This window comes from Physcomitrium patens, chromosome 10 (genome assembly GCF_059467195.1).
Source record: "Physcomitrium patens ecotype Gransden chromosome 10, ASM5946719v1, whole genome shotgun sequence".
Classification (NCBI taxonomy): Eukaryota; Viridiplantae; Streptophyta; class Bryopsida; order Funariales; family Funariaceae; genus Physcomitrium; species Physcomitrium patens.
The window spans coordinates 10,248,427-10,273,869 of NC_143419.1; the positions used below are offsets into that span (position 1 = coordinate 10,248,427).

The 25,443-nt window shown below is 38.3% G+C and overlaps 1 protein-coding gene and 2 non-coding genes across 3 annotated transcripts; all 3 read left to right on the forward strand.

Moving 5' to 3' along the window:
• The first annotated feature begins 18,330 nt into the window (after nt 1-18,330).
• On the forward strand, nt 18,331-21,343 carry LOC112287906 (uncharacterized). Its single transcript, XM_024531518.3, has 3 exons — nt 18,331-19,037; nt 19,236-20,257; nt 20,813-21,343. The coding sequence occupies exons 1-3, from the start codon at nt 18,564-18,566 to the stop codon at nt 20,856-20,858; spliced, it is 1,542 nt and encodes a 513-aa protein (XP_024387286.1). The 5' UTR covers nt 18,331-18,563; the 3' UTR covers nt 20,859-21,343.
• LOC112288108 (U6 spliceosomal RNA) lies at nt 20,578-20,678 on the forward strand. The gene has a single exon (XR_002971474.1). It is a non-coding gene; the product is annotated as a U6 spliceosomal RNA (small nuclear RNA).
• On the forward strand, nt 21,241-21,343 carry LOC112288104 (U6 spliceosomal RNA). Its single transcript, XR_002971470.1, has one exon. It is a non-coding gene; the product is annotated as a U6 spliceosomal RNA (small nuclear RNA).
• Nucleotides 21,344-25,443: the final 4,100 nt, after the last annotated feature.

Consider the following 25,443-nt stretch of genomic DNA (forward strand, 5'->3'; position numbering starts at 1 on the left):
TGGCCTTTTATCCTCAAATTAATCAATAGACAAAGTATGTAAACCAATTTTTAGAACAATACTTAAGGTGTACGATCAATTATCAACAAGATAATTGAAAAACCCTCTTACCATTGATAAAGTTTGCTTATATCAATACAATGCATTCTTCTATACAGCAAACATCTTTTTTTGTCAATTATGGTTACCATCTATGATTTGATACTTTTAACTTTCAAAAGTTGACAATCCTATAGAAAAAGATTTGAAAAATTTTTTGTCAGAGCTACATGCAACAATGAAGGTGCAATTAAAGGAAGCTCCAAAATGACAAAGGATCAATATGGATGCCTATTAAAAATAACAACTACAATTTAATGTAGTTGACAAGGTATGATTATTTTGTTGTAACATCAACAATACTCATCCTTGCAATAAGTTGGACTACCATAGAATTGAACCTTTTCTTATTTGTGGGCTAATCAATTCAGTTTCTTATCAATTACATCTACTAGAGTCAATAAAGATCCATCTTGTATTCTATTTATCTCTTTTTGAATCATATAAGACTGTGAATATACCAAGAAGAAGAAAAGTTCCACATCCTCTAATAGAAGTAGACAATAATGAAGAGTTTGAAGTGAAAGAAATTCTAGACTTAAGGTGGCACCAAAATAAATTGAAATATCTTCTCCATTAGTACAAATATGTGTCACGGCCATAATCATGTAAGCTAATAATTACATATAGAAATAGGTAGAAGTAAGTAAAAGTAGATAAAAGTAAGTTAATTCTATAATATTTAATATAAAAGCTTCCTAGAAACTTCTTAGATGCTGCTTTGACTTCATAGATGTCTTTAATTGACTTTTTGGATTAAAAACGTGGTCAACAAGTTGGCCATGTGCCACACATGTTGTTAGCTTGAAGATCAAGCTAACTATGTGGCCCACACGTAGAAAAACTTGCCTTGTAAGTCAAGGCATGTGTCCTACAAAGTCAACACATATTGGAGGTCCTATAGAACGTTGCCACGTAGCCCCTAGTTAGATAGTATACATAGAGACAAGAGTGAAGGCTTCTTCACTCTTGTCAACTCCTTTCTTGCTTCTAGTCCAGGTTCAAGAGTCTTTGGTTTCTTGTCTTGTGGCAATAGCCATTTCAGTTTCCTTTTTTAATATACCTACTTGTTTATATTTTGACTTATTATATCGAGATAGCCTTTTTGTGTATATTTTCCCTCATCGAGTCTTTGTCCTTGACAGATTGACAAGAGTACACTTATAATATCAGAGCTTTATTTTTCTTGAGTAAGAGTGGATTACCCCTTTCTCTTGACAAGACATAAGCATATTAGAAGTTTGCGGATTACCCACTTCTAAACTGATATTGTTCTTAGTATCTTCTTTGTTATCAAGTCTTTCTTTTTTTTTGTCTTGAGCAGTATCAAACAAATTTTTCTTCTTAGTGTCATTATGGCAAAGCTTGTTGAAATGAAGAGTGCAATGGCACAAATGCAAGAGCAAATGAGGGAGTTAATGCTTGCAATGCATCAACTCAATTCACCAACATAGGAAAGAACAAGAATAGCAGAAAGTGGGGATATAGAGATGATTGGAGCTGCTTCAACATCTACAACAAATCACGTTCCTTCTCCAATTGTACAACACCCTATAAGCACTAGAGAACCAAGAATTGCCTTACCCGAGAAATTTGATGGTACGAGATTAAAGTTTCGAGGGTTCATCAATCAAGTACAATTGGCAATTGAACTTCAACCGCAAAGCTATCCAACTCCAGGATCACAAGTCAGGTTTATTGGCACTCTACTTTCTGGTTCTGCATTATCGTGGTTTTCGTCTTTTCTTGAACAACGAAATCCAATATTGGACAATTTGGAAGTTTTTTTGGCGGAGTTTCAATCTATGTATGGTGAACACGATGCAACTCGTGTTGCAACAAATAAGATCCGAATTCTACAACAAAGAAATCGCTCAGTAATAGTGTATGCTTCATAATTTCGACAACTTGCAATTGACATCAAGTGGGATGATGCTGCACTCATCAGTCAATTTCTTTATGGATTGCAATATGAAGTAAAGAAATTGATGCTCAACTTACCTGATCCTCAAACTTTGAGTCAAGCAATCGATTTTGCGGTAAAATGTGATAATCGACTTTTCGAATTTTGATCCGAGAATCATTCACGGGAACCTCAATGTTATTACTCAATGGCAACATCAACATCTTTGCCAAACGTACATTCGGAAGTAGAAGACATGCAAATTGACGCAGTACGTTTTAAACCCCTAACTGAGCAATAAAAGATTTGTCGTCGTCAAAAAGGATTATGTTTATATTGCGGAGAACCTAAGCACACTGCTCAACATTGTCCAAAGAAACGACGCAACTATAAAATGAGGGGTACGACGGTCAAAGAAGACAACATGTCAGAAAACGGATTCGTCCAGCTACAATAGGGACCGTACAGCTGGAACCTTGTACAATTCCTAATGAAGGTCCTATCCTCTCCTCAGAACCCTCTTCTTATTTTATAATAGACTTATATTTAGGACCTAAGAATTACAAAGCCTCTGCTTTATTAGATTCGGGAGCCTCAGCATGTTTTTTAGATGAACAATTTGTTAAAAGTCGTAAAATACGCTTTGTACAGAAACCTAAACCAGTACATGTAGAAGTCATAGATGATCGTCCCTTGTCTTCTAGAGATGTCACTCATGAAACTCGGCCTATAAAAGTAACAATAGACGGTCATGATAGCTACATAGCTTTTAACATAATTAAATCTCCGTCCAATCCAGTTATTTTAGGTTTATCCTGGCTAGAAAAATATAACCCTCAAATAGATTGGAATTTACGTAAACTTGATTTTTCCCAGAGCGTTATTAATAGTTCTACCAACCAAGTAAAAAATTATAAGTCTAGTATAGTAAAACCTGTACTGATAGGTGCAAAAGCATTTATACATGCAGCAAAAGAAGGATCAACTTTTGCTATTTATGCTGCACCTATTTCTAAAAACGTAAAGACTTCAAGTCGCATTCCAAGTCAATATCAGGAGTATCAAGACGTTTTTGAGAAAAAGAATGCAGATATTCTTCCTGAGCATCGCCCATATGATTGTTCAATCGACCTCAAGGAAGGAACTCAGCCACTATTTGGACCAATTTACAGTTTATCGCAAGATGAGATGGCTGAACTCAAGACATATATTGACGAGAATTTAGCGAAGAATTTCATACGCCATTCAAAATCTCCAGCAGGAGCTCCAATTCTATTCGTAAAGAAAAAAGATGGATCTTTACGAATGTGTGTTGATTATCGAGGACTCAACAAGATCACAATCAAGAACAGGTATCCATTACCTTTGATATTAGGACTCCTTGACCAGTTGAATCAAGCTAAGATCTATACAAAAATAGATCTAAAAGGAGCATATAATCTAGTACGGATCAAAGAAGGAGATGAATAGAAGACTGCGTTTCGAACCAGGTATGGACATTTCGAATATAATGTCATGCCCTTTGGACTCACGAATGCACCAGTTGCTTTTCAACATCTCATGAATGATGTATTTCGTGAATTCTTAGACAATTTTGTCGTCTGCTATCTAGACGATATCTTGATCTATTCTAAGAATGTCGAAGAACATGAAATACATGTTCGTCAAGTATTACAAAAACTTAGAGATGCAGGATTGTACGCCAAGATGGAAAAGTGTGTATTTCACACTACTCAAGTTGACTTTTTAGGATACATCATTTCAAATGATGGTCTCATGATGGATTCTAAGAAAGTCCAAACAATCATGGATTGGAAGATTCCAAGGACAGTAAGAGATGTCCAATGTTTCTTGGGATTTGCCAATTACTATCGGATCTTCATCAAAGATTTCTCACGAGTTGCAGCTCCACTTACACGCTTGACTAGTAAAGATAAATTCCAATGGAATCAAGAAGCGGAAGCAGCATTTGAAGCCTTGAAGACATCGTTTGTCTCTGCACCAGTCTTATATCGTGTTGACTTTTCCAAGGCATTTTTTATGGAAACAGATGCATCAGATTTTGCCTTGGGTGCAGTTTTATCACAAATGGGAACAGATGACAAACTTCATCCGATAGCTTTTCATTCAAGAAAATTCTCAGCAGCCGAGATCAATTATGAGATCCACGATAAAGAACTTCTTGCGATCGTGGATTCCTTTCAAGAATGGCGTCATTATCTAGAAGGCACTTCTAGTCCAGTCACTGTGTATACAGATCACAAGAACCTCGAGTATTTCATGTCAGCACGCATGTTGAATCGTCGTCAAGCTCGTTGGAGTATGTCTTTGTCAAGATTCGAGTTCATTATCACTTATCGGCCAGGAAAACAAGAAGGCTTGTCTGATGCCCTATCTAGACATTCTTATTTTGCACCAAAAGAAGGAGATGCAGCTTTTGAGCAACAAAGAACGGTCCTCTTGAAACCGGAGCAATTTCATCTCCGAGCAATGAAATCAACATTGACTGTTGATTCAACTTTTCTCAAGCAAATCCAGTCCAGTATGTCCTCAGACCCTCTTGTTTATGATATTGAGAATAATTCTTCCAAGTCTCATGATCCTTCTAAGTTCGAGTTCAAGAATAATCTATTATATTTTGAAGGACGCCTATATGTTCCAAAAGGAGAAGCACGTTTACGTGTTCTTCAAGCACGTCATGACTTTCCAGCAGCAAGGCACTTTGGATATAATAAGACTTTGGAACTCATATCAAGAGATTTTTGGTGGCCACAAATGTGGAAGTCAGTCAAAGACTTTGTACAATCATGTGATATTTGTTCAAGATCAAAAATTCCTCGTCATCGACCTCACGGACTTCTTCAGCCATTACCTATACAAGAACAACCATGGTCTCCTGTTTCTATGGATTTCATCACAGATCTTCCAAGCTCAAGATCTTATGATTCTATATTTGTGATAGTAGATCGTTTCACCAAGATGGCACATTTTGTGCCATATACAAAATCTATCACAGGTGAAGAAACAGCTAAGCTTTTCATTGATAATATCTATCGCTATCATGGATTACCTAAAGATATCATATTGGATAGGGGAACTCAATTTGTGTCAAGATTTTGGAGGACCCTTTTCAAGATTTTAAAAGTGGACATAAAGCTATCTTCGGCTTTCCATCCTCAAACTGATGGACAAACAGAGCGCGTAAACCAAGTCTTGGAGCAATATTTAAGGTGTACTATCAACTACCAACAAGATGATTGGACAACCTTTCTGCCATTGACAGAGTTTGCTTATAATAATACGGTACATTCTTCCACGCAACAAACACCTTTCTTTGCCAATTATGGCTATCATCCACGACTTGATACTTTTGATTTTTCAAAAGTTGATAATCCTGCAGCAGAAGATATGGCAAATCGGTTGTCAGAGTTACATGCAATAATGAAGACGCAATTAAAGGAAGCTCAAGAACAAAAAAAGATAAACGTAGATCTATATCGTAAGGAGCAACCACAACTCAATGTGGGTGATAAGGTATGGCTACTTCGTCGCAATATCAAGACTACTCGACCTTGTGACAAGTTGGACTATTGTAGGCTTGGCCCCTTTTCTGTTTCTGAACAAATCAACCCAGTTGCATATCGGTTATATCTACCGGAGTCAATGAAGATCCATCCTGTATTCCACGTGTCTCTTCTTGAACCATATAAGACAGTGGATATACAAGGAAGAAGACAAATGCCACCGCCTCCTATAGAAGTAGATAATAATGAAGAATTTGAAGTGGAAGAGATATTAGACTCAAGGCAGTGCCGAAATAAGCTGGAATATCTTGTTCATTGGCGCGGATATGATATTAGTGAATGCACATGGGAGTGTCATGGATACAAAATACAGACAAGAAAACTAGACAAGAAGTTCAAGAAGAACTGGATTAATCAGATGAGTACAAGAACAACACCAGAAAGGTGAGCTAGAACTCCAAAAGATGTGTTGTCGAGATTGAAGAACCCTTCAGCCTCGACTCCTATATATACTACTGAATAGGAAACTTCTCGAGCTACTTCCGCTAACTAGGACGCTTCTCCAACAACTTCTACTAATTAGGAAACTTCTCGAGCAACTTCCTAGAATCTATCAAAATATTCTAGAATCTTCTAAGAATATTCTAGAACCTTCTAAGAGAATCTTTAGGGAATATTCTAAGAATATTCTAGAACCTTCTAAGAGAATCTTTAGGGAATATTCTAAGAATCTTCTAGAACCTTCTAAAGGAATCTTTAGAGAATCTTTAGAGAATATTCTAGAAGAATATTCGAAGAATCTTCTAATATATGTCCATGACATCACCTCGTCTTCTAGCTTCGAGGTCTCCGAGAAGCAATGTTGTTATCAGTCAATACCAACGCAAGAAAATGAAAATCTGCCGCATCACATCCGCTATGAATTTCAATTGTTATTCGTGAGGCAAATGATTCATCGACCCTTGGAGCCAACGGTAGTGACCAACACCTTCAACCTCTGACCAAGCGTGGACTTCTGTGTCTTCATTGTGAAACTGTCCTCCAAACACACCTTCTGGCTGACCGTCGTAGGCAGGCTCGACCTCAAATACAATTACTAGCGATCTGTTGCTCGGTATCCTCCGACGTCGTCGTGGTGCAGGCGGTTCTTCATCTCGCGGTCGTCTTCGTGAGCTAGTCGCTTGAGATGACATAACAAGTGTAGTATCTTGACTATCCATGTCTAAAGGCTAAAATGATGAGAGCAAACTATAGTTGCTAACAAAGTTCTACACTATCGAACTATGGGTTTTGGAGGTGCCCTCCTCCCTTTTTATGCTACTTGATGAGCAAGCTTCAGCAAGAAGCTATCGTTGAATCGGCTTAGGTTTATGAGGATATCGTTGATGAAATTCTTGTACCTTTTTTGGCGCATAGGCAAGATTTTCGACACGCTCCCACGTTCGTTCATTGATGTCGTATCCACTCCAATGCACTAAATACTCCAATTTTCTCCTATTACGCCGTGAATCTAGTACCTTTTCCACCTCAAATTCCTCATGGTTTTCAATTTCGATACTTGGTGGCGGACTTTGTACTCTTTGGGGAAAAGCTGACTCTCGATAAGGTTCCAACAAAGACACGTGAAAGACTGGATGTACCTTCATAGTAGCTGGTAACTCCAGACGATATGCCACCAGATTGATCTGCTTCCCGATAACAAATGGCCCTAATCTCCGATAGTCCAATTTGTCACATGGCCGCTTGGTCTTGATATTCCGTCGAAGAAGCCATACTTTACTTCCAACTTTAAAAGTAGGCGCCTCATTTCGATATTTATCTGCAGATGCCTTGTAACTCTCTTGGGCAGATTGCAATTGAAGCTTCAACGTCGCTTGAAGCTCCGATAGTTGCTTCACAAATCCTTCAGCTGCTGGGTTGTTATTTGCTGAAGAACTCAATAAATCGAGCTTGGGGTGGTATCCGTAGTTGGAGAAGAATGGTGTTTGTTGAGTTGACGCATGAAGAGTGTTGTTGTATGCGAACTCAGCAAGCGGTAGATATGCAGTCCAATCATCTTGTTGATAGTTGATGCTGCATCGTAAATATTGCTCCAAAACTTGATTCACCCGCTCCGTTTGACCGTCAATTTGAGGATGAAAAGCCGAAGAGAGCTTAATATCCACCTTCAATATCTCAAAGAGGGACCTCCAAAACTTGGATACAAACTGAGTACCTCGATCCGACACGATATCATCTGGTAGGCCATGATAACGATATATGTTATCAAGAAAGAGTCTTGCGGTGTCTTCACTTGACGATGTTTTCTTGCAAGGCACGAAATGCGCCATCTTTGTAAATCGATCTACCACAACAAAGATGCTGTCAAATGAATTCGATGGCGGTAGGTCCGTAATGAAGTCCATAGAAACTGAAGACCATGGTCGGTGCGGAATAGGCAATGGCTGGAGAAGTCCATATGGACGATGTCGAGGGATCTTGGATCTTGAACAAACATCACAAGAAAGGACAAATTCCTTCACATCCTTCCACATTTGGGGCCACCAAAAATCTCGTGAAATGAGCTCCAAAGTCTTGTTGAATCCAAAATATCCCGCAGCTGGAAAGTCGTGGCGAGATTGAAGTACTCGGAGTCGAGTTGGTCCTTTTGGGATATACAACCGCTCCTCAAAATACAGAAGATCTCCCTCCACCTTAAACTTGTCATTATCGACACGTTATTTGATGTCAAGAGCTATAGAATCCTCAATGGTCGCAGTACGTACCTCGCTGAGGAAGCCGTCATCGATTGTTGCAACAGTAGCAAAAATCCTGAATTTTTCTGGTTTCAACAATGTTATACATTGTTGATCAAACGCTGCTTCTCCAGCCTTTGGCGCAAGATACGATCTCCTCGATAATACGTCAGATAATCCTTGTTGTTTTCCAGGGCGGTAGGTGATAATAAAGTCAAATCGTGATAGAGACATATTCCATCGAGCTTGACGACGATTCAAAATTCGAGCTGTCATGAAGTACTCCAAATTCTTATGGTCCGTATAAACAGTCACTGGATGTGCAGCTCCTTCGAGGAAGTGACGCCACTCTTGGAAGGCATCCACTATAGCAAGCAGCTCTTTGTCGTGGATCTCGTAGTTGATCTCAGCAGCAGAGAACTTCCGTGAATAGAACGCAACTGGGTGAAGCTTCTTGTCTATGCCCATCCGTGAAAGCACAGCTCCCAAAGCAAAATCTGAAGCATCGGTCTCTAAATAGAAAGCCTTTGCAAAGTCAGGGTGTACCAAGATTAGAGCCGTAGTGAATGCCGTCTTGAGATCTTGAAATGCTTTTGCTGCTTGTGATCCCCATTCAAGCTTGTCTTTGCTTGTTAGACGCGTGAGTGGTGCAGCAACTTGAGAATAATTCTTGATGAAGATCCGATAGAAGTTAGCAAATCCAAGAAAACACTGAACATCTCTAACCGTCTTCGGAACTTTCCAAGATATAATTGCTTCTATCTTTTTTGGATCCATCTTCAAGCCCTCTGTAGTCGCAATGAAACCCAAAAATTCCATCTCATTCTGGTGAAATTGACACTTCTCCAACTTGGCATAGAGTCCTCGTTCGCGTAGTTTTTCAAGAACCAAACAAACGTGCTTCTCATGTTCTTCTTCATTCTTGGAAAATATCAAAATATCATCCAGATAGATGACAACAAAGTCATCGAGGTACTCCCGAAAGATGTCGTTCATCATATGCTGAAAGACCGCTGGAGCATTGATAAGACCAAAAGGCATGACATTGTACTCAAAATGGCCATACCTTGTACGAAAGGCTGTCTTCCTTTCATCTCCTTCTTTGATTCGCACAAGGTTGTAGGCTCCTCTTAAATCAATCTTTGTAAAAATCCTTGCACGTCCAAGTTGATCTAAGAGGCCGGAGATCAAAGGTAAGGGATAGCGATTTTTCTTGGTCACCTTGTTGAGTCCTCGGTAGTCCACGCACATCCGCAGTGAGCCATCCTTTTTCTTCACGAATAGGATTGGTGCTCCAGTTGGCGACTTTGAATGTCGAATAAAATTCTTGGCTAGATTCTCATCGATGTACTTCCGCAATTCTGCCAACTCCGTTTGCGATAGGTTGTATATTGGACCAAAAGGTGGTTGCGCTCCTTCCTCCAAGTCTATGGCGCAATCATATGGTCGATGTTCTGGCAGTATATCGGCGTTCTTCTTCTAAAACACGTCTTCAAAATCCCTATATTGCTCTGGTATATTTGATGTTGAGATATTCTCGCCGCTAGTTGGAGCTGCATAAATGACAAATGGTGCGCCTTCCTTGGACGATCTTAGGAACGCTCTCGCTCCAATGAACATGGATTTCTTCATGTAGGTTCTACCAACAGGTTTATTATTATTTTTTTCAGGAAATGTTATCCTTCGTAGCCTCCAATCAATGGACGGATTATGATCTTCTAACCAAGAAAGACCAAGGATAACAGGGCTTGATGGGGTTCTAATAATATTAAAAACAACGTGACTACTATGGTCCTTAAACACCACTTCTATAGGTTCTGATTCGTGGGTAACGTTGCCTGATAATAAGGATCGTCCATCTATCACCTCTACGTGAACAGGTTTGGACTTCTGTACTAAACGGATCTTGTGGCGTTTAGCAAACTCTTCATCTAAAAAACAAGTAGATGCCCTCGAATCCAATAAAGCTAAAGTTTTTTGTTTTTGAGGGCCTAAAAACAAAAGAATTGTAAAACAACGGGCAGGTTGGACAGAGAAGGAGGAACCTGATTGTTGTCGTGATATTAGATTGTCCAGCCGCACGGTTCCTACTGTGGCTGGGCGTCGTCGTTTTCCGGAATCATCGCACTTCTAGTCTTGACAGGGTGCCAATTTTACTTCTTTGGGCAATTTCCAACCTTGTGACCTTCTTCTCCACAGTACAAACATAACCCTTCCTCCATACGCCGTTTCTTCTCTGTTGGAGTAAGAGATCGGACACGCGCCGTGTCGATTTGCATGTCTGTTGCCTCCGAATGTGAGTTTAAGCTATTTGCAGACATAGTCACGTCGTAACGAGTCATTTGGTGTCTTGGACGTTGGTCTTGGCGACGCTGGAATAGGCGGTTGTCACACTTTACAGCTTGGCTAATAGCTTCGTTGAGCGTTTGAGGATCAGGAAGAGATAACAGCAAGTCCTTCACATCATCCTTCAAGCCCCAATAAAATTGACTCACCAACGCCTCTTCACCCCAATTAATGTCACTTGCCAATTGTCTGAAATCCGAGGCATAGACTGATGCAGAGCGTGTTCCTTGTCGTAGCGATCGGATCTTTGTTGTAGCCCATCGAACTTTATCATGCTCGCCAAATGCTTCTGCAAACGCCTCCAAGAACGTTTCAAAGTTGCTCAGGATTGGCGATCGCTTCTCGAACAAGGGAGTAAACCAAGACAGAGCTTGTGCTGTAAGCAAGGTTCCAACAAGCCCAACACGCGCTTCCTCCGTCGGATAACGTTCGGGCTGTAAAATTGTTATCAACCTGATTTGGTTGACAAAACCTCGAAACTTGGAACGAGTTCCATCAAACTTATCCGGAAGACTAACTCGAGGCTCCTTTCGTTGTAGGACTACTCGATCTTGTTGAAATGGAGGTAGAACTGCTTTTTCTCCTGCAGAAGTTTGAGGCTGATATGCTTTAGATGGCGCTATCCCAGATGCTCCATTGTTATGGAGTCCTACCATGACTCCTTCGATCTCTGTTGTCCTATGTGACAACGAGGCAAGAGCATTTATGATGGCGTCTAGTTTGGATTCCAAACTTTCAGCCATTTTAACGTCTTAACCTTCGGCTAACCTTCAGAAAGAAGAAAAAAGAGTTTTGACAAGAGGACAATATTGGTTCAGAGGAGAGTACTCCGCAACCTCTAAAACGCCTTAAGACTCCAAGATGAGGGGTAATCCACTCTCTCCAAGAAGAATAAGGCTCCAATATTGAGAAAGAAGAGATATCAGTTTAGAGGAGGGTAATCCGCAACCTCTAAAAACACTAGCACACCTTCAAGAAGAGGGGTAATCCACTCTCTAACAAGAAGGAACTAGCTCTGATACCAGTGAAAATGCAGTCTCGACAAACTGTCACGGACACAAAATACAGACTTGAAATCTAACAAGAAGTTCAAGAAGAAGTGGCAGAACTAGATTAAACAGATGAGTACAAGAACAACACCAGAAAGGTGAGCTAGAACTCCAAGAGATGTGTTGTCGAGACTGAAGAACCCTTCAGCCTCGACTCCTATATATACTATTGAATAGGAAGCTTCTCGAGCTACTTCCGCTAACTAGGACGCTTCTCCAACAACTTCTACTAATTAGGAAACTTCTCGAGCAACTTCCTAGAATCTATCAAAATATTCTAGAATCTTCTAAGAATATTCTAGAACCTTCTAAGAGAATCTTTAGGGAATATTCTAAGAATCTTCTAGAACCTTCTAAAGGAATCTTTAGAGAATCTTTAGAGAATATTCTAGAAGAATATTGGAAGAATCTTCCAATGTATGTCCATGATAGGGAGCCATCCAGAAATCTAGCAAATGCATCAGCTAAAGTCAAAGTTTTTCATCAACGACATCCATCAAAACTAAGATGAAAATCTCTCTTATAAAAGAGACAAGATTGAGGCAAGATAACATTCAATTTCCTATCCTTGTTTGTAACTTCTTTGCATTTGTGACGCTAATTAGATGGAGAGCCAACAACCAGTGGATTCAACTCAAGAACCTTCGTTTGCTGACTTGCCGGATGAGACATTACGATTGTCACAACCTTCAAGACGACGCAATCGAGATGAAGATCTTCAAGAACAACATGTTCTTCCTCGAATAGATGGTGAGATACAACGCGTTTGGTATCACGATTTGGGAAGGGACTCTTGATGTTTGGTGTTTTTGCTAAAGGTAGGAACAACTCCTGATGGTGTTCCAAATATTCTATTCGAAGGAAGTTACGAAGGCCTCAACAATGATCAAATAACTGGGTGGTCTTCCCGCCCTGGTATGGGACACTACCAATGGTTGAGAAGCCCTATCAATCATCTTCGAAGAGAACAGAGATCAGAGTATGTGGGGAATACAATTTGTCGCATCATAGATTTCCTCAACATATGATGACCGCTCCTCGTGGAACTCGTCTCTAGAAGGGGGGGTAATGTCACGGCCATAATCATGTAAGCTAATAATTACATATAGAAATAGGTAGAAGTAAGTAAAAGTAGATAAAAGTAAGTTAATTCTATAATATTTAATATAGAAGCTTCCTAGAAACTTCTTAGATGCTGCTTTGACTTCATAGATGTCTTTAATTGACTTTTTGGATTAGAAACGTCGTCAACAAGTTGGCCATGTGCCACACATGTTGTTAGCTTGAAGATCAAGCTAACTATGTGGCCCACACGTAGAAAAACTTGCCTTGTAAGTCAAGGCATGTGTCCTACAAAGTCAACACATATTGGAGGTCCTATAGAACGTTGCCACGTAGCCCCTAGTTAGATAGTATATATAGAGACAAGAATGAAGGCTTCTTCACTCTTGTCAACTCCTTTCTTGCTTCTAGTCCAGGTTCAAGAGTCTTTGGTTTCTTGTCTTGTGGCAATAGCCATTCCAGTTTCCTTTTTTAATATACCTACTTGTTTATATTTTGACTTATTATATCGAGATAGCCTTTTTGTGTATATTTTCTCTCATCGAGTCTTTGTCCTTGACAATATGATATTAATGAATGCACATGGAATCCAATAAAAAATCTTACAAATACAATGAAAAAGGTGGATGTTTTTTATCAATAACATCCATCAAAAGTAAGATGAAGACCTTTTCCAATAAAAAAAATAAGATCTAGGCAAGTTAACATTCTACTTTCTATCCTTATTGTAGCTCTTTTATATTTGTAACATTAAAGAGATGGAAAACCAACAACCACCAGATTTGACTCAAGAGCCCTCATCTGTTAGATGAGACACTATTGATGCTTGAGAGGCCTTATCAACCATCTTCAAAGAAAACAAAGATTAAAATATATAGGAAATACAATTCGCCGCATCTTGGATTTCTTCAACATATGATGAGTACTCCTCATAGAACTTGTCTTTAAAAAGAGGGGTGGTATCATAGACATATACATGTAAACGAATAATTACCTATATGATCACATAAAAATAGATAAAAATATGTTAATTCTATAATATCTTCTATAGAAGCTTCTTAGAAGCTTCATAAATACTATTTTGACTTTATAGGTGTCTATAATTGATTTTTTAGGTTAGAAATGAGGCCAATAAATTAACCATGTGCCACACATGTTAGTAGCTTGAAGAACAAGCTAATTATATAGCATATATATAGAAAACTTGCCTTATAAATTAAAGCATGTATCTTGCAAAGTCAACACATATTTGAAGTCTTATAGAATATTGTCACTTAGCTCTTAGTTAGATAGTATATATAAAGGTAAGAATGAAGGCCTCTTTACTCTTAACAATTTTTTTCTTACTTTTAGTCTAGATTCAAGAATCTCTAGTTTTCTTGTCTTTGGCAATAGCCATTCCAATTTCTTTTTAATATACATACTACTTTATTTCTATTTTGTCACTTTTCTTTTGACATAGATTTTCCATGCTTATGTATCTTTTCTAGTTAATGTCCTTGACACTTTGATATGATTATGATATTTTCAAGATTCAAACTTAATAAGATTTGGACTTCTTTTTTAATAATACTATTTGTATGATGACCTTAAAATGATATGGTTTTTGTGATACTTTTGGAATGCAACTATGTTGACATACATATAACCATAATATTATCTCTTGCATATAATTCTTCTTGAACTTGCTCAATTTCTTTCCAATTGCATGGATCAAATTCAGCATATCTTTCAAGTCCAATGTTGAATGTAACCTCTTCTTTTTTGTAACCTCACAAATGATATTATAAAACTACTTTAATTCTAAGAAAATCTCTTAAAATATTTTTTTGTTCAACCTTTGCATCAAAACAACTAATTGTCAATCTCTTATACAACTTCTTATTACTACATATATTTTTACAATAATTCAAAATAAATCTTCTAATAATAGTAGAAAAATATGAATATAAGATTCAATAATTATTTTTATATCTTTCTATCTTTTTTTCTAATGTAAACAATAAGTTCTTGCATTATCTTGCATTAAAAGGTTTTTCTTTTTGATTTTGAATGCTTGTAAATTCTAATTTTAAAAAATCCATGTTCAAAAAAAGTTCTATTTATTTGAAGAAATTGGCACAAATACACCACTTGTATGTGCACATTACATTATCCATCAAAATCCAAGCAACTTCAATCAAATTTACATGCATCTTTCAAAATTTCTTTTAACCTTTAATTTTTTAAAAACAAGATCAATAATATAAGTACATCAAAAGACTTTGTAGTTCAACTCTCAAACTTGTCTTTACAAAAATTTCGTGTTTTGAAGTATCTTTTTTAAAACAAGACTTAACTATTTGAATTTTTTGTCTAGTATATAAGACAAAGTTTATAAGAAAAACTCCATTTGTTTGAAAAACCTTCCAAATGTATATTAAATACACATGTATGTTGTAAAATCTATTAATGAATAAATAAATAAATAAATCATATACTTGTTTTATATCTTTTTAATATTTTTAACTAACTCTTTATTGAAACATAGCAAAAAAAAATTAAATTATTTAAAAATACCTTACATTATAACAATCATTCATCTATATATATTAATGCTATGTTTATAAAATTTATTTTTTGGTACTAAATCCATTTATTGTTATTGCTTACTTAATACACAAAACAAAGTCTCCAAAAATATTACAGTTACAATCTATTGTCTATCTATCCACTACTAGTATACTTCAACATAAGCAATTAAAAATCTCTAATAAATTGCAACAAAATTATGAGAAATTACAAGGACTATAAAAGGTCAAAACAACTAGTGCTAGCTAGTCTAATTAATTTTATTTTTAATTCATTTACAATCTTCTATTTTAAAACCACCTATCAAATTAAATATCTATACATCTTTATTTTAGAGCAGTAACTTTTAAAAAAAGCCTATATATTTATATTCTTGAATTTCAAAAACTAGTGTATTCTTATTCATTTTATTATATTTATATTTGTTTTATCATACCTTGGTTTTTTATTTTAAATATAATTAGAATTTGAAAATTTTATTTGATGATACGATAAAACTAAATAAACACAATGCATGGATTGTGTGTGAATGGAGATCACTGACAATAGTAAAAAGAAATTTAATCAGAGGCATGACTAAGACCTTTACTCGACCAGTTCTAAAACCCACTAGATTATGTAGTGTGAGCATCAGCCCCTATGCTCACACTACATAAGCAACAAAATAAAGCGAGGTGATCTCACCTATGGCAATGCTACAAGCTCAATTACCATCCTTCAGTCAAGCAGCCGCCCCGATCTCCTCGATGCTCGGATTTCGGTGATAGTTTGTTGGATTCAGACGTTACGGGGCTTCAACACCACCAAAATTCGTAGCAATCGAATGATTGAGCGTTGAACCTTGCTTCTCCAAATCTAAGTAATCCAAACTGCCAAGGCAGTGGACCACTCGAATTGTTCCCAACTTGACTCCAATTTCAATGATACTTGCTTGCTCGGAAAGCTAAGATAGACAGGTTTCTACCCGAGGAAATTCAAAAATCCAAGAGACCGATTGAAAGAAAAGCGAGGCTCCCAAACAAAGTAGAGACTAACGAATAATGGTGAAACTAACTGTGTTGAGGAGTGCACTCACAGGTCGGAAAGCTAACACAGAGAGGCTCCTACCAGAGGAAATTCACCAACCCAACAGACTGATTGCAGGAAAACCGAGGCTCCCCCAACTAAGAAACGACTCACGAACAATGGTGTATCTAACTGTGTTAAGCACTACACTCCCAGAGCTACCAAGATCCAGCGAACATCAGCATCAGAACTGAAGTGTTTTTGTGGAAAAAAACAGAAAGTAAACAACCCAAATAGGATTCTCCTGGCTTGGGCGACCAACTTCTAGTAATGGATGCGTGAGAGAATAATCGAGAAAACAGAAGAGAGGAAACGAAAGAAAGAGAGAGAGGACACCAGAAAAAGCGAGCCGAGGAAAAAGTAGAGTAGGCAGGCGGACCAAGAGAGGGAGAGAGTCTAGAGACCCCCCTCGTGAAGGAACTGTTCCCGGACCTGGCATTCGGCTTCCGCTTCCACCGTTCCTGCGTCAACCACATGATTGCTCATCGTGATAGGACACATTTAAGGTTAGACTGAACATACGTGAGAGTATCTGCCACTGTTCAATCCCACGTCACGGAATTGACCACCGCACACACGCCACCCTCGTTGAAATCTTCCAAAACTGGAGGCTGGTAGTCCAGCGTTGATTTATTGAGCTCCGAGACCCATTTCTCCGGCTACCCCCTAAATTGGGTGCTGGCCAGCAGATCCCCCGTGTCCATCCTTCCGAATGAATGGAACGTTTGACGATAGTCTGGCATCCTCTCCTGTTGTGAATGCAGAACACTGTTGCAAGCATTCAAAGGAAATCTAATTAAACAATTAATAAAGACATTCAAAAGCTAGAAAGAATCTCTTTACAACAGATTGCTTGATGCAGGTGGCAGTCTTTCTGTGTAGGATGGGTGAATGTCCACAAGAAATTCAAGACTAGGGATATAAATGGGGTCGGTGATGTAACTGATTAGAGGTTCTGTTTCGGCACCAACCATTGAGCTCTGCTGAATCCACCGTCCTCGCCAGACCTCCACTTGTCTACTGCAGAGGCAAGACTACGAGGTGCCTTCGTTTTGCTGTTCCGGCAGAGCACTATTATCGCAGAGAAACCTCTCACCTCGTCGACCCCTCTTGCTTCAGACTACCTCATTCGTATCAGACTGATCTTGAGTTCCATCCATATCCAACTGACATGCTTCATCGTCTTATTGTCCAAGATCATTTGGCATCGTCCAAAGCGACCCTTGGCACATGTGACATAAAAATTGCTTAAGATATCTTATGCTGCTGTTGTAAAAGAATGAATACATGCTTTTTAAAATAAAAAATGAAGTACATATGAAAGCATTTTATTCAGATAAGTTAATTGTTATTTCTGTGAAACAAGAACATATAAAAATACACAATTTCTTTCATTCTGATGTTTACTGATATAACAAAGTATTTCTTGTGAATATGAATTTTGTGCTTTTGGTTGTACGCTACTGCTACTAATAATATTATTATTGGAATCATTTTTTCTTCTTAGATCAAAAAAAATAAGTATAAAAAAATATTCTAATAAAATTACCTTTATTGGATTTTGATATATCAAAAAAAGGAAAAAAATATATATATCTAATTTCCAATTAAAACCAAGTGATGCTTCTTCTAATATTATGGTTACCCTCTAAAAAGTTTAACTAGGACCAAAAAGAAAACCAAAGGTATATTAGAAGAATTACTATAAAAAGAAACATGAGTAACAATGAGATAACATACACCCCAAATTTTTGATTTCAACTCATAAGTTTGGAAAATTCTCAACAAAAAACAAGAATAATACAAATGGAGATACCAAACAAAGCATCAATTTGGTTTTGAGAAGACATTGATTTACCCACTGAATCATCAATTTCTTAATAAAATTCATCCGCTGTTTCATTCATCCATTTATGCGTTGTGCGAGGGACTGCATGGAGCGAGGGCCTCGTTACTCCGCCCTGGATGGCGAAACCCTAATTTGCGCTCGACAGCACCTCCATGGCTCTCACTCACTTTGCAGAAGAGGAAGGAGAAGAAAAGAAAGCTCGAATTTGTGTCATGCCTGTTCTCTGTTGATGGATTACACCCCAGCCTTATCTGTCTTGTGACCATGATCATGCCCACAATCTCTGCTGCGTATCAGGATTTGAAGGGCTGGGGGTGTTTGTCTGACGAGGATCATACGTAGCCCCACTCTGCAGTTGAAATGCACATGGGGCTCGCTGTGTGGAGCGGGCTCTCTGCCCAGTGTTGTCCCACGCTGCCAATTCTCCGCACTCACAGTAGTGGAGCCAGCAGCATTGTTCCCTCAATTGCAAGCAGAACCAATTTTTGGGATGGCCGGGTTGAGGTGTGGCGACGACGCGAACGTGCTGCAGGATGGGAATGTGGCTGGTTTGTGGAGAGTGTTGCAGAATCCATGTCTATACGGAGGGGGATGTTAGTTGTGACGAATGCTAGTAAAAGGAGGCGGTGGAAAAGCGAGCCCTTGGTGAATGGTAGCGTAACAAAGAGAGCACTGCATATCGTCAAAATCTTACGCTCATCGAGTAATCTTTTGCCGGATGAAATCGATGCAACTTTGCAGAAATGGGTGACCAGTATGCAGCCGAATCGAAAGGATTGGCTTACTGTGCTGAAGGAGTTTGACAACAGGTTGGAACGACTTCTCTACTTAAAGGTACGGTGTTGTGTTGCGCTGCTTACATCGATTTGAGGAAAGTATCCATGCTGAGGTGATTTTGGTCGATTTTTTAATGTTTCCAGCAGCTTGTGCATTTTGGTGTGTGAGTCCTTCAGAATTGAGTGAATCCATCACTTTGGTAGGCTTTTAGAGAGCACTGGATATGTCGTGAAGTGACAAATCTGAGCCCTACAGATATTCGAATGGGGGCTCCTGCAAAGCTGGTTTGAGGCGGGCGTTCGAGACTATACCAAATTGATTGATAAGTATGGCAGGGAAGGGAATGTCGTTGAAGCGGAGCAGATGTTCCGCATTATGGAAGAACGCGGAATACCGGCGGATTTAGGTGCTTTCACCGTGCTGATAGCAGCTTATGGACGGGCTAAAATGCTGGAAAAGGTTAAGCAAGTACTGCAGGATGTGTCGCTAGCAGGTCTGGAACTAGATGCCGTTTTTTACAAAACTGTGATTGTAGCTTACGGAAGCGTAGGAATGCCTAAAGAAGCGGAGGATGTATTAAGCAGCATGGAATCAGCTGGGGTGCCAGATGGGAAAGACGCCTACCTTGCTTTACTGAATGCATATGGGAGGCTAGGCCATGCTTCTGACGCCCAAAGGGTATTCGACCGAATGCATTTGAAGGGTTTTAGAGGGGATTTGAAAGCTTTTACTGCACTGTTGGAAGCTTACAGCAATGCACAAGACTATGCAAACGCAGAGCTCGTCTTTCAGAGCCTCAGAGCGGCAGGTCTAAAACCTGACGATAGAGCACTCGCAAGTATGGTTTCAGTCTATGCCAAAGCGAACATGTTAAACAGGGCTGCGGAGGTCATAGTGGAGTTGGAGGGTGCTGGGATGAGATTTGGGCCAGTTACTCTGACGTCCCTAATTGGATGGTTTGGTAAAGCTGGGCTGGTGGAGGAGGCCAAGCATTGCTTCCAGGAATTGAAACGAAAGCGCCTGCCCATTTCAGGAAAAGCATATGCAAATATGTTTGCTGCCTATGCTCGAGCTGGTGAGCTTGAAACTGCTGGCAGCATCTGGGCCAGTATTGAAGAAGCCGGAATCGAACTAGATCACCGCGAATGTGCAGTCATGGCGGAGGCTCTGCTAGCTGGGAAGGTCCATGAACAGAGCGTCGAGATCTTCTTTGAAGCGTTGCAAGCCCGAGGGTGGAAGTCACTGACAGCTGTGGAGGTTGCAGTCGCTGATCGCAGGCAAGTGATGGCTTGAACTGGACTACACATCACTCAACTTCAGTCTCGCTGAATTAGACATGTCCTGGAACGAGATTCAGGGGAATGTATGCAGACATGGCTTGCGTCCTCGAGTATTCAATTCAGTCCCTTGAAGTAACCATATTTGTGCAATGTGATAAATGGTAGCATCCACTTCGTGCAGCATATTGGCTCCTTTCACGGATGCGTTCCTTCACGTGGCTCGTTCTGTGAGAAACGGGACAGTAATATTTGACCCCTACGGATTGTGGATGGATGCGTAGGCGGGTATATTGTGTGGTATTATCAGTGCCTCACATGTCTCTTGGGAGACATCTGATTAAATCAGAACGATACAGAGAAGATTAATATGGCTTGCGCTCGGATGACTCACTCAAACCGAGAGAATAGTCCGAATTTTTTTCTGTTTTTCTGGCTCGCTCATTGTTCCTTTAGTAGTCTGCAATCTCGATTTTCTTTTTGTCACGGTTGTTCACAATCATCGTGGCTGATCAAATCCCCTATTCCATGTGTACCGTGCTCGCATGCAAATAGCCGAGGGTGCTATTTCCACGAAAGCAAGCATGGTATGGTATGTTGATGTCTTGTGTAAAGGAGGCAAGTATGGCTGGAGATGAGATCCAGTGTGGCGGACAAGAAGTATATACTGTGTTCCTCCACGATATGATTGGAGTGAGGAATAATGATGGAGAATGAGGACACGCATCCAATTGAGTTGCTGCAGCCAGCGTGTAGACGCGTTTTAGCAATGGATGCGTTCATGTGATTGGTTGTGTGAGAAAAGGAATCGGAAATGTGTTGATACATATGGATTGGAGGTGGATGATTAGAGGGTAATATTACACGGCGGTACAACATCTGTGCGTGTCATTTCGGAGACATCTGCGCGAAGTATTGACCCACATGGATTGAAGGTGGATGTTTGGAGGGTAATATGCGATGGTGGAAGAGCAGGAGTACATGTCTCTTCGGAGACATGTGATAAAATTGGAACGATACAGAGAAGATTAGCATGGCCCCTGCGCAAGGATGACACGCACAAATCGAGAAATGGTCCAAATTTTTTCCTTAACTTTTCGCTGATAGCCAAAGGAGCAAATTAGTGAAGCTATTCATCAAAAATGAACGTTGGCTCTAAGACATGTTTGTTGTTCTCTCTCTGAATTTGGAGGCTATTTGCTGTTCAGCTATTATAGCTGACTAAGTGAATCTCTGGTGTTATTCTTCTTGAAGCGAAAACTTTGATACACATTTTAGCCCAAAAAGTAGCTTGCTGAGCGCTTCATAGCGCTTGGATTGTCAACTCAGATTCTTCTGAGTTACAATGAATAAGCCTCAATTGAAATCAGTCAACGAATTGTGGACAAAAAAAGCTGCCAGTTTTTAGCGTGACTTATGTCCTATATCTTGATGTGACTTAATTTGAGCTCAATCAGATTATCCGCTTCCATCTTGTTCAATATATCTTTCTTAAAACCTCATATCACATTGGAAGTATGCTGATGCTTTCGGTGCTCCCAGTGATTCAAATCATGACACGACCTGCCTAGGGACTTTGTGGGTAGCCTATTAGTCGTCCAGTGGATAGATATTGCTGCTGGTCCTGTTGAATTTGGTCCCTCCACTTCAGGAGAGGGCTACTTCAGCTTTTATAATTACTGTCTTGGATTCGGCGTCACACTGAACAATCTTTAAAATTTAGTGGTTACTGATCAACATTTTAGCTGATGACGAATGCCTTCATTACATGCAACGCGATTCTTACCTACATTTCATGGTGATACACTGAGCGTTGATGTTATTGCGCTTCGAATTCAAAGTCACATGGTGGGGTTGAGAAATAAGTCATTAGTTCCTCAAGTCGAACCAGATGAACATGATAAGTAGTAACAGTTGCTAGTTCTTGTCCCTGCTTGCCAGATCACGAAGTTTGCAGTGCTATTCCTTACAACACGTCCAGAATTTGTTCTCAACACCAACTTTGCATGTTGTCTCACTTAGATTGCGACTTGGTTTCCAGAATCCGACTCTGCGCTGCGTCTCACATGGCTTTTTGATATTTTCAGGTGATTACCGCTGCTAGAACCATAGTGCCTCAAGCGATGATGGAGCTCAGTTGTTACGGGCGTCAATTGCTGACGTCGACAAAGAGTCTAGAAAGCCTTACAACTGGTGCGCTTCTTCAAAGTCTCTTTGAGGTGGCACCCACCCATGTCACGTGGAGTTCTCAGCATAACAGCATAGTGATGGATTATCGACGGGGGTATTGGTCACACTAAAATTGGGCCGTTTCCAGAGGGTTCTAGCAGTTGGGCACGGTAATACTCTTGGTATACACCTGAAACAAGCGAGACAAATATGTTGTGAATAAAAATTTTAAAACTCTAACAGTACAGTCCCATTCAATGGCATTTCGTTTCACATGTCTGTTCTCTCAAAGCATGAGCTTCAGTATTCTCTTGAAATCTCAGTCGCATACGATGGAATTGTGGCGATGAGTAGTGAACGTAGACTAACAGCTTACTTCAAATGACGACAATAACTTGGCAAATATGCGTGCTGCATCCGAACATCACCATCTGTGGTGGAGTAAACTTATTCGACTTTTACCTCTTGTTGGTTTCATGACAACTAATATGGATTTCTGTACAATAATGTAGATAATGCGACGTCTCTCCTGTACTAGTTGAACAAGGCAAACAAGAGATTGCTGTGCCTCAAAATCCCAGTCAGTTACTTCGATCTTGGGAGACCTGAAACATAAACCCTTGGCAACTAAATCGCTGGAAGGTCAAGGGACAAGAAGGCTTACTTAATTAAGATTATGAAATGGGACACGACCTTTTGTGGAACTACATTGTGTGTAGTCTTTGCAGAGGATGAATGAGGTGGTAATAAAACTGTTGATGTGGTGCAAGGAGACGATGCGACAGAACCCTTGAGCTCCACCCACAGCAAAAATTTCATTTTTCATCTGCAAATGCCGTTAATGAATCCTTGTTTCTCCGAGGTTGTCAATGCTGGGGGTTCAGTTTAGAAAGTGCTGGCTGGTGACTATGAATACATTGGAGAGAAAATTGTGCATGACCTCAAGAGCGTGTGCTTTGCCAGCATAAACCCTGCAGCTGTGGATTCAATCCCCTCTTTACCTCCATTTACATGCTTGGGAACTTCGGGTATATTTAGGCTACCTTCAACTTTGCATGAGTGGACTATAAAATGATAATATTGGAAAGTGATAATAGAACCTGTAAAGAAGGATTTGAAAGAATCAACCCATTTGTTGAATATTTTTTTTACTTATTTTTTTATAGTTATCCACCAGTCTAATTCTTAAAAATAAATAAATAAATATGAGTAAAATTATGAATACTTCAATAATGGAGAAGAACTTAAAACGCTTTGAAAGTATTCTTCCAACTATTCCTAAAGAATATTTAGAAAAACGAAAAAAACACATTGAAGAAAAAACCATTCAATTAGCTGAAGAAGCTAAATTCTATGAAAAAGAAAGAAGGGAAGAACGTCTTTATAAAAAGAGGTGGAAAATAGAAAATGCAGAAATAAAACAAAGAGATATAGAAAGAAGTCGAGCTAGAGAGAGGCTAAGAGAAAGAATTCTTCAACTTGAAAAACAACGAGATGTTGAAAGAGTTAGAAAAGAAGAAATTGCATTCATTAAAGAGAGACAACGAGGGCGAGATTTACAAAGACAAAAAAATGAGAAAAGAGAAAAAGAAAGATCCCTAGAGCGAGCACATGAACGAGGCTTAAAAGATGATAGAAACCAAGAAAAAGATGCAATTAGAGCAAATGCTTTAGAAAGAGCAAAAACTAGAAAACGTTGGAGATTAGCTGAACGTAGACGAGAAAAGAAAAGAAAAATTATATGGCAAGAAGAAAGAAAAAAAGAACTTCAAGAAAAGACCAAGTGGAATATGGAAAGACAACACGATAAAGAACGAAGATATGAAATGCATAAAGAAAGAGAACAAGAAAGAAACAATGAACGAGTAGATTTACATTGTCAAATAATAGAAACTTGGAATGAAGGTAGACGAGAAAGACTACGTATAAAAGAACATGATCTCAATTGTCTTAATCAAAAGAAATTAGATATGGAGTATATGAATGAAATATGGAAACATGCAAAAAGAAATTATGAGAAAAATAAAGCTAATTACCAACATGACACAGAAGTAGCAAAATTAAAAATAAAAAATTGCTCTTTGGCAAAGATGGCATGGGATGATGAATGCACAGACAAGAGAGATTGGCAAAAAGAACAAGAACGTGATAAGCTAAATTGCAAAAAATGGAATTCACAATTAAAAAGACTTTTGTTTAGATTCAAAAATTCTTAAATAAAGTTATGTATATATAAATATATATGTATAAGTATGTATCTTATAGCATATTTTAAAATTTTAAATTATCAAAATAACATCAAAATATATTATCTTACCATAGATAATATAATAATAACAACAAATTTGTTTAAAGATAAAAAAATATGTCAATTATAATCTTGAATCTGTGTTTTAATATTTTTGTATTGATAAATTTGTATAAAAATAAGATTATTTATTTATTTGAATCTTGTCATAATATGAGAAAATTATTTTATTAATTATTTTATGTATTTTTAAAAATATATCCTATTAAAATATGAAGTATTTCCATATAATTGTGTTTATAATTTTTATCAATTTAAAATTATGCAGATATTATTTTAAATATATTATGATAAAAAAAAAATTTAGAAAAAATCATTATATTTAACAGCGATAATAGATGCTCAAAGAATTACCAACAACAAATTTATTGACTTAAAAGATATCAGATAATGAAATATTTTTAAAGGAAATTATATTTCTTACACAAAATCATTGTAACAAAAATAAGAGTATTTTTAAAAATATTTCTATTTTAAATAAGAAGAATTTAATATCAATATTTAGAAAAAACTATTGTGTTTTAGAAATAATTTTAACAGTAATTCGTTTTTGTAGTAGTAGTCACCAACATGTAGCAATGATATTAGAGTTTATATGAATTCACTTTATTTTTAGTAATAATTTGTTATAAACTGAGAATACAAGTTTTGAAGTAGCTTTTGGTGGCAACTTGAGGTATTATAAAGATTGATTTTAGATTTTAAAAAC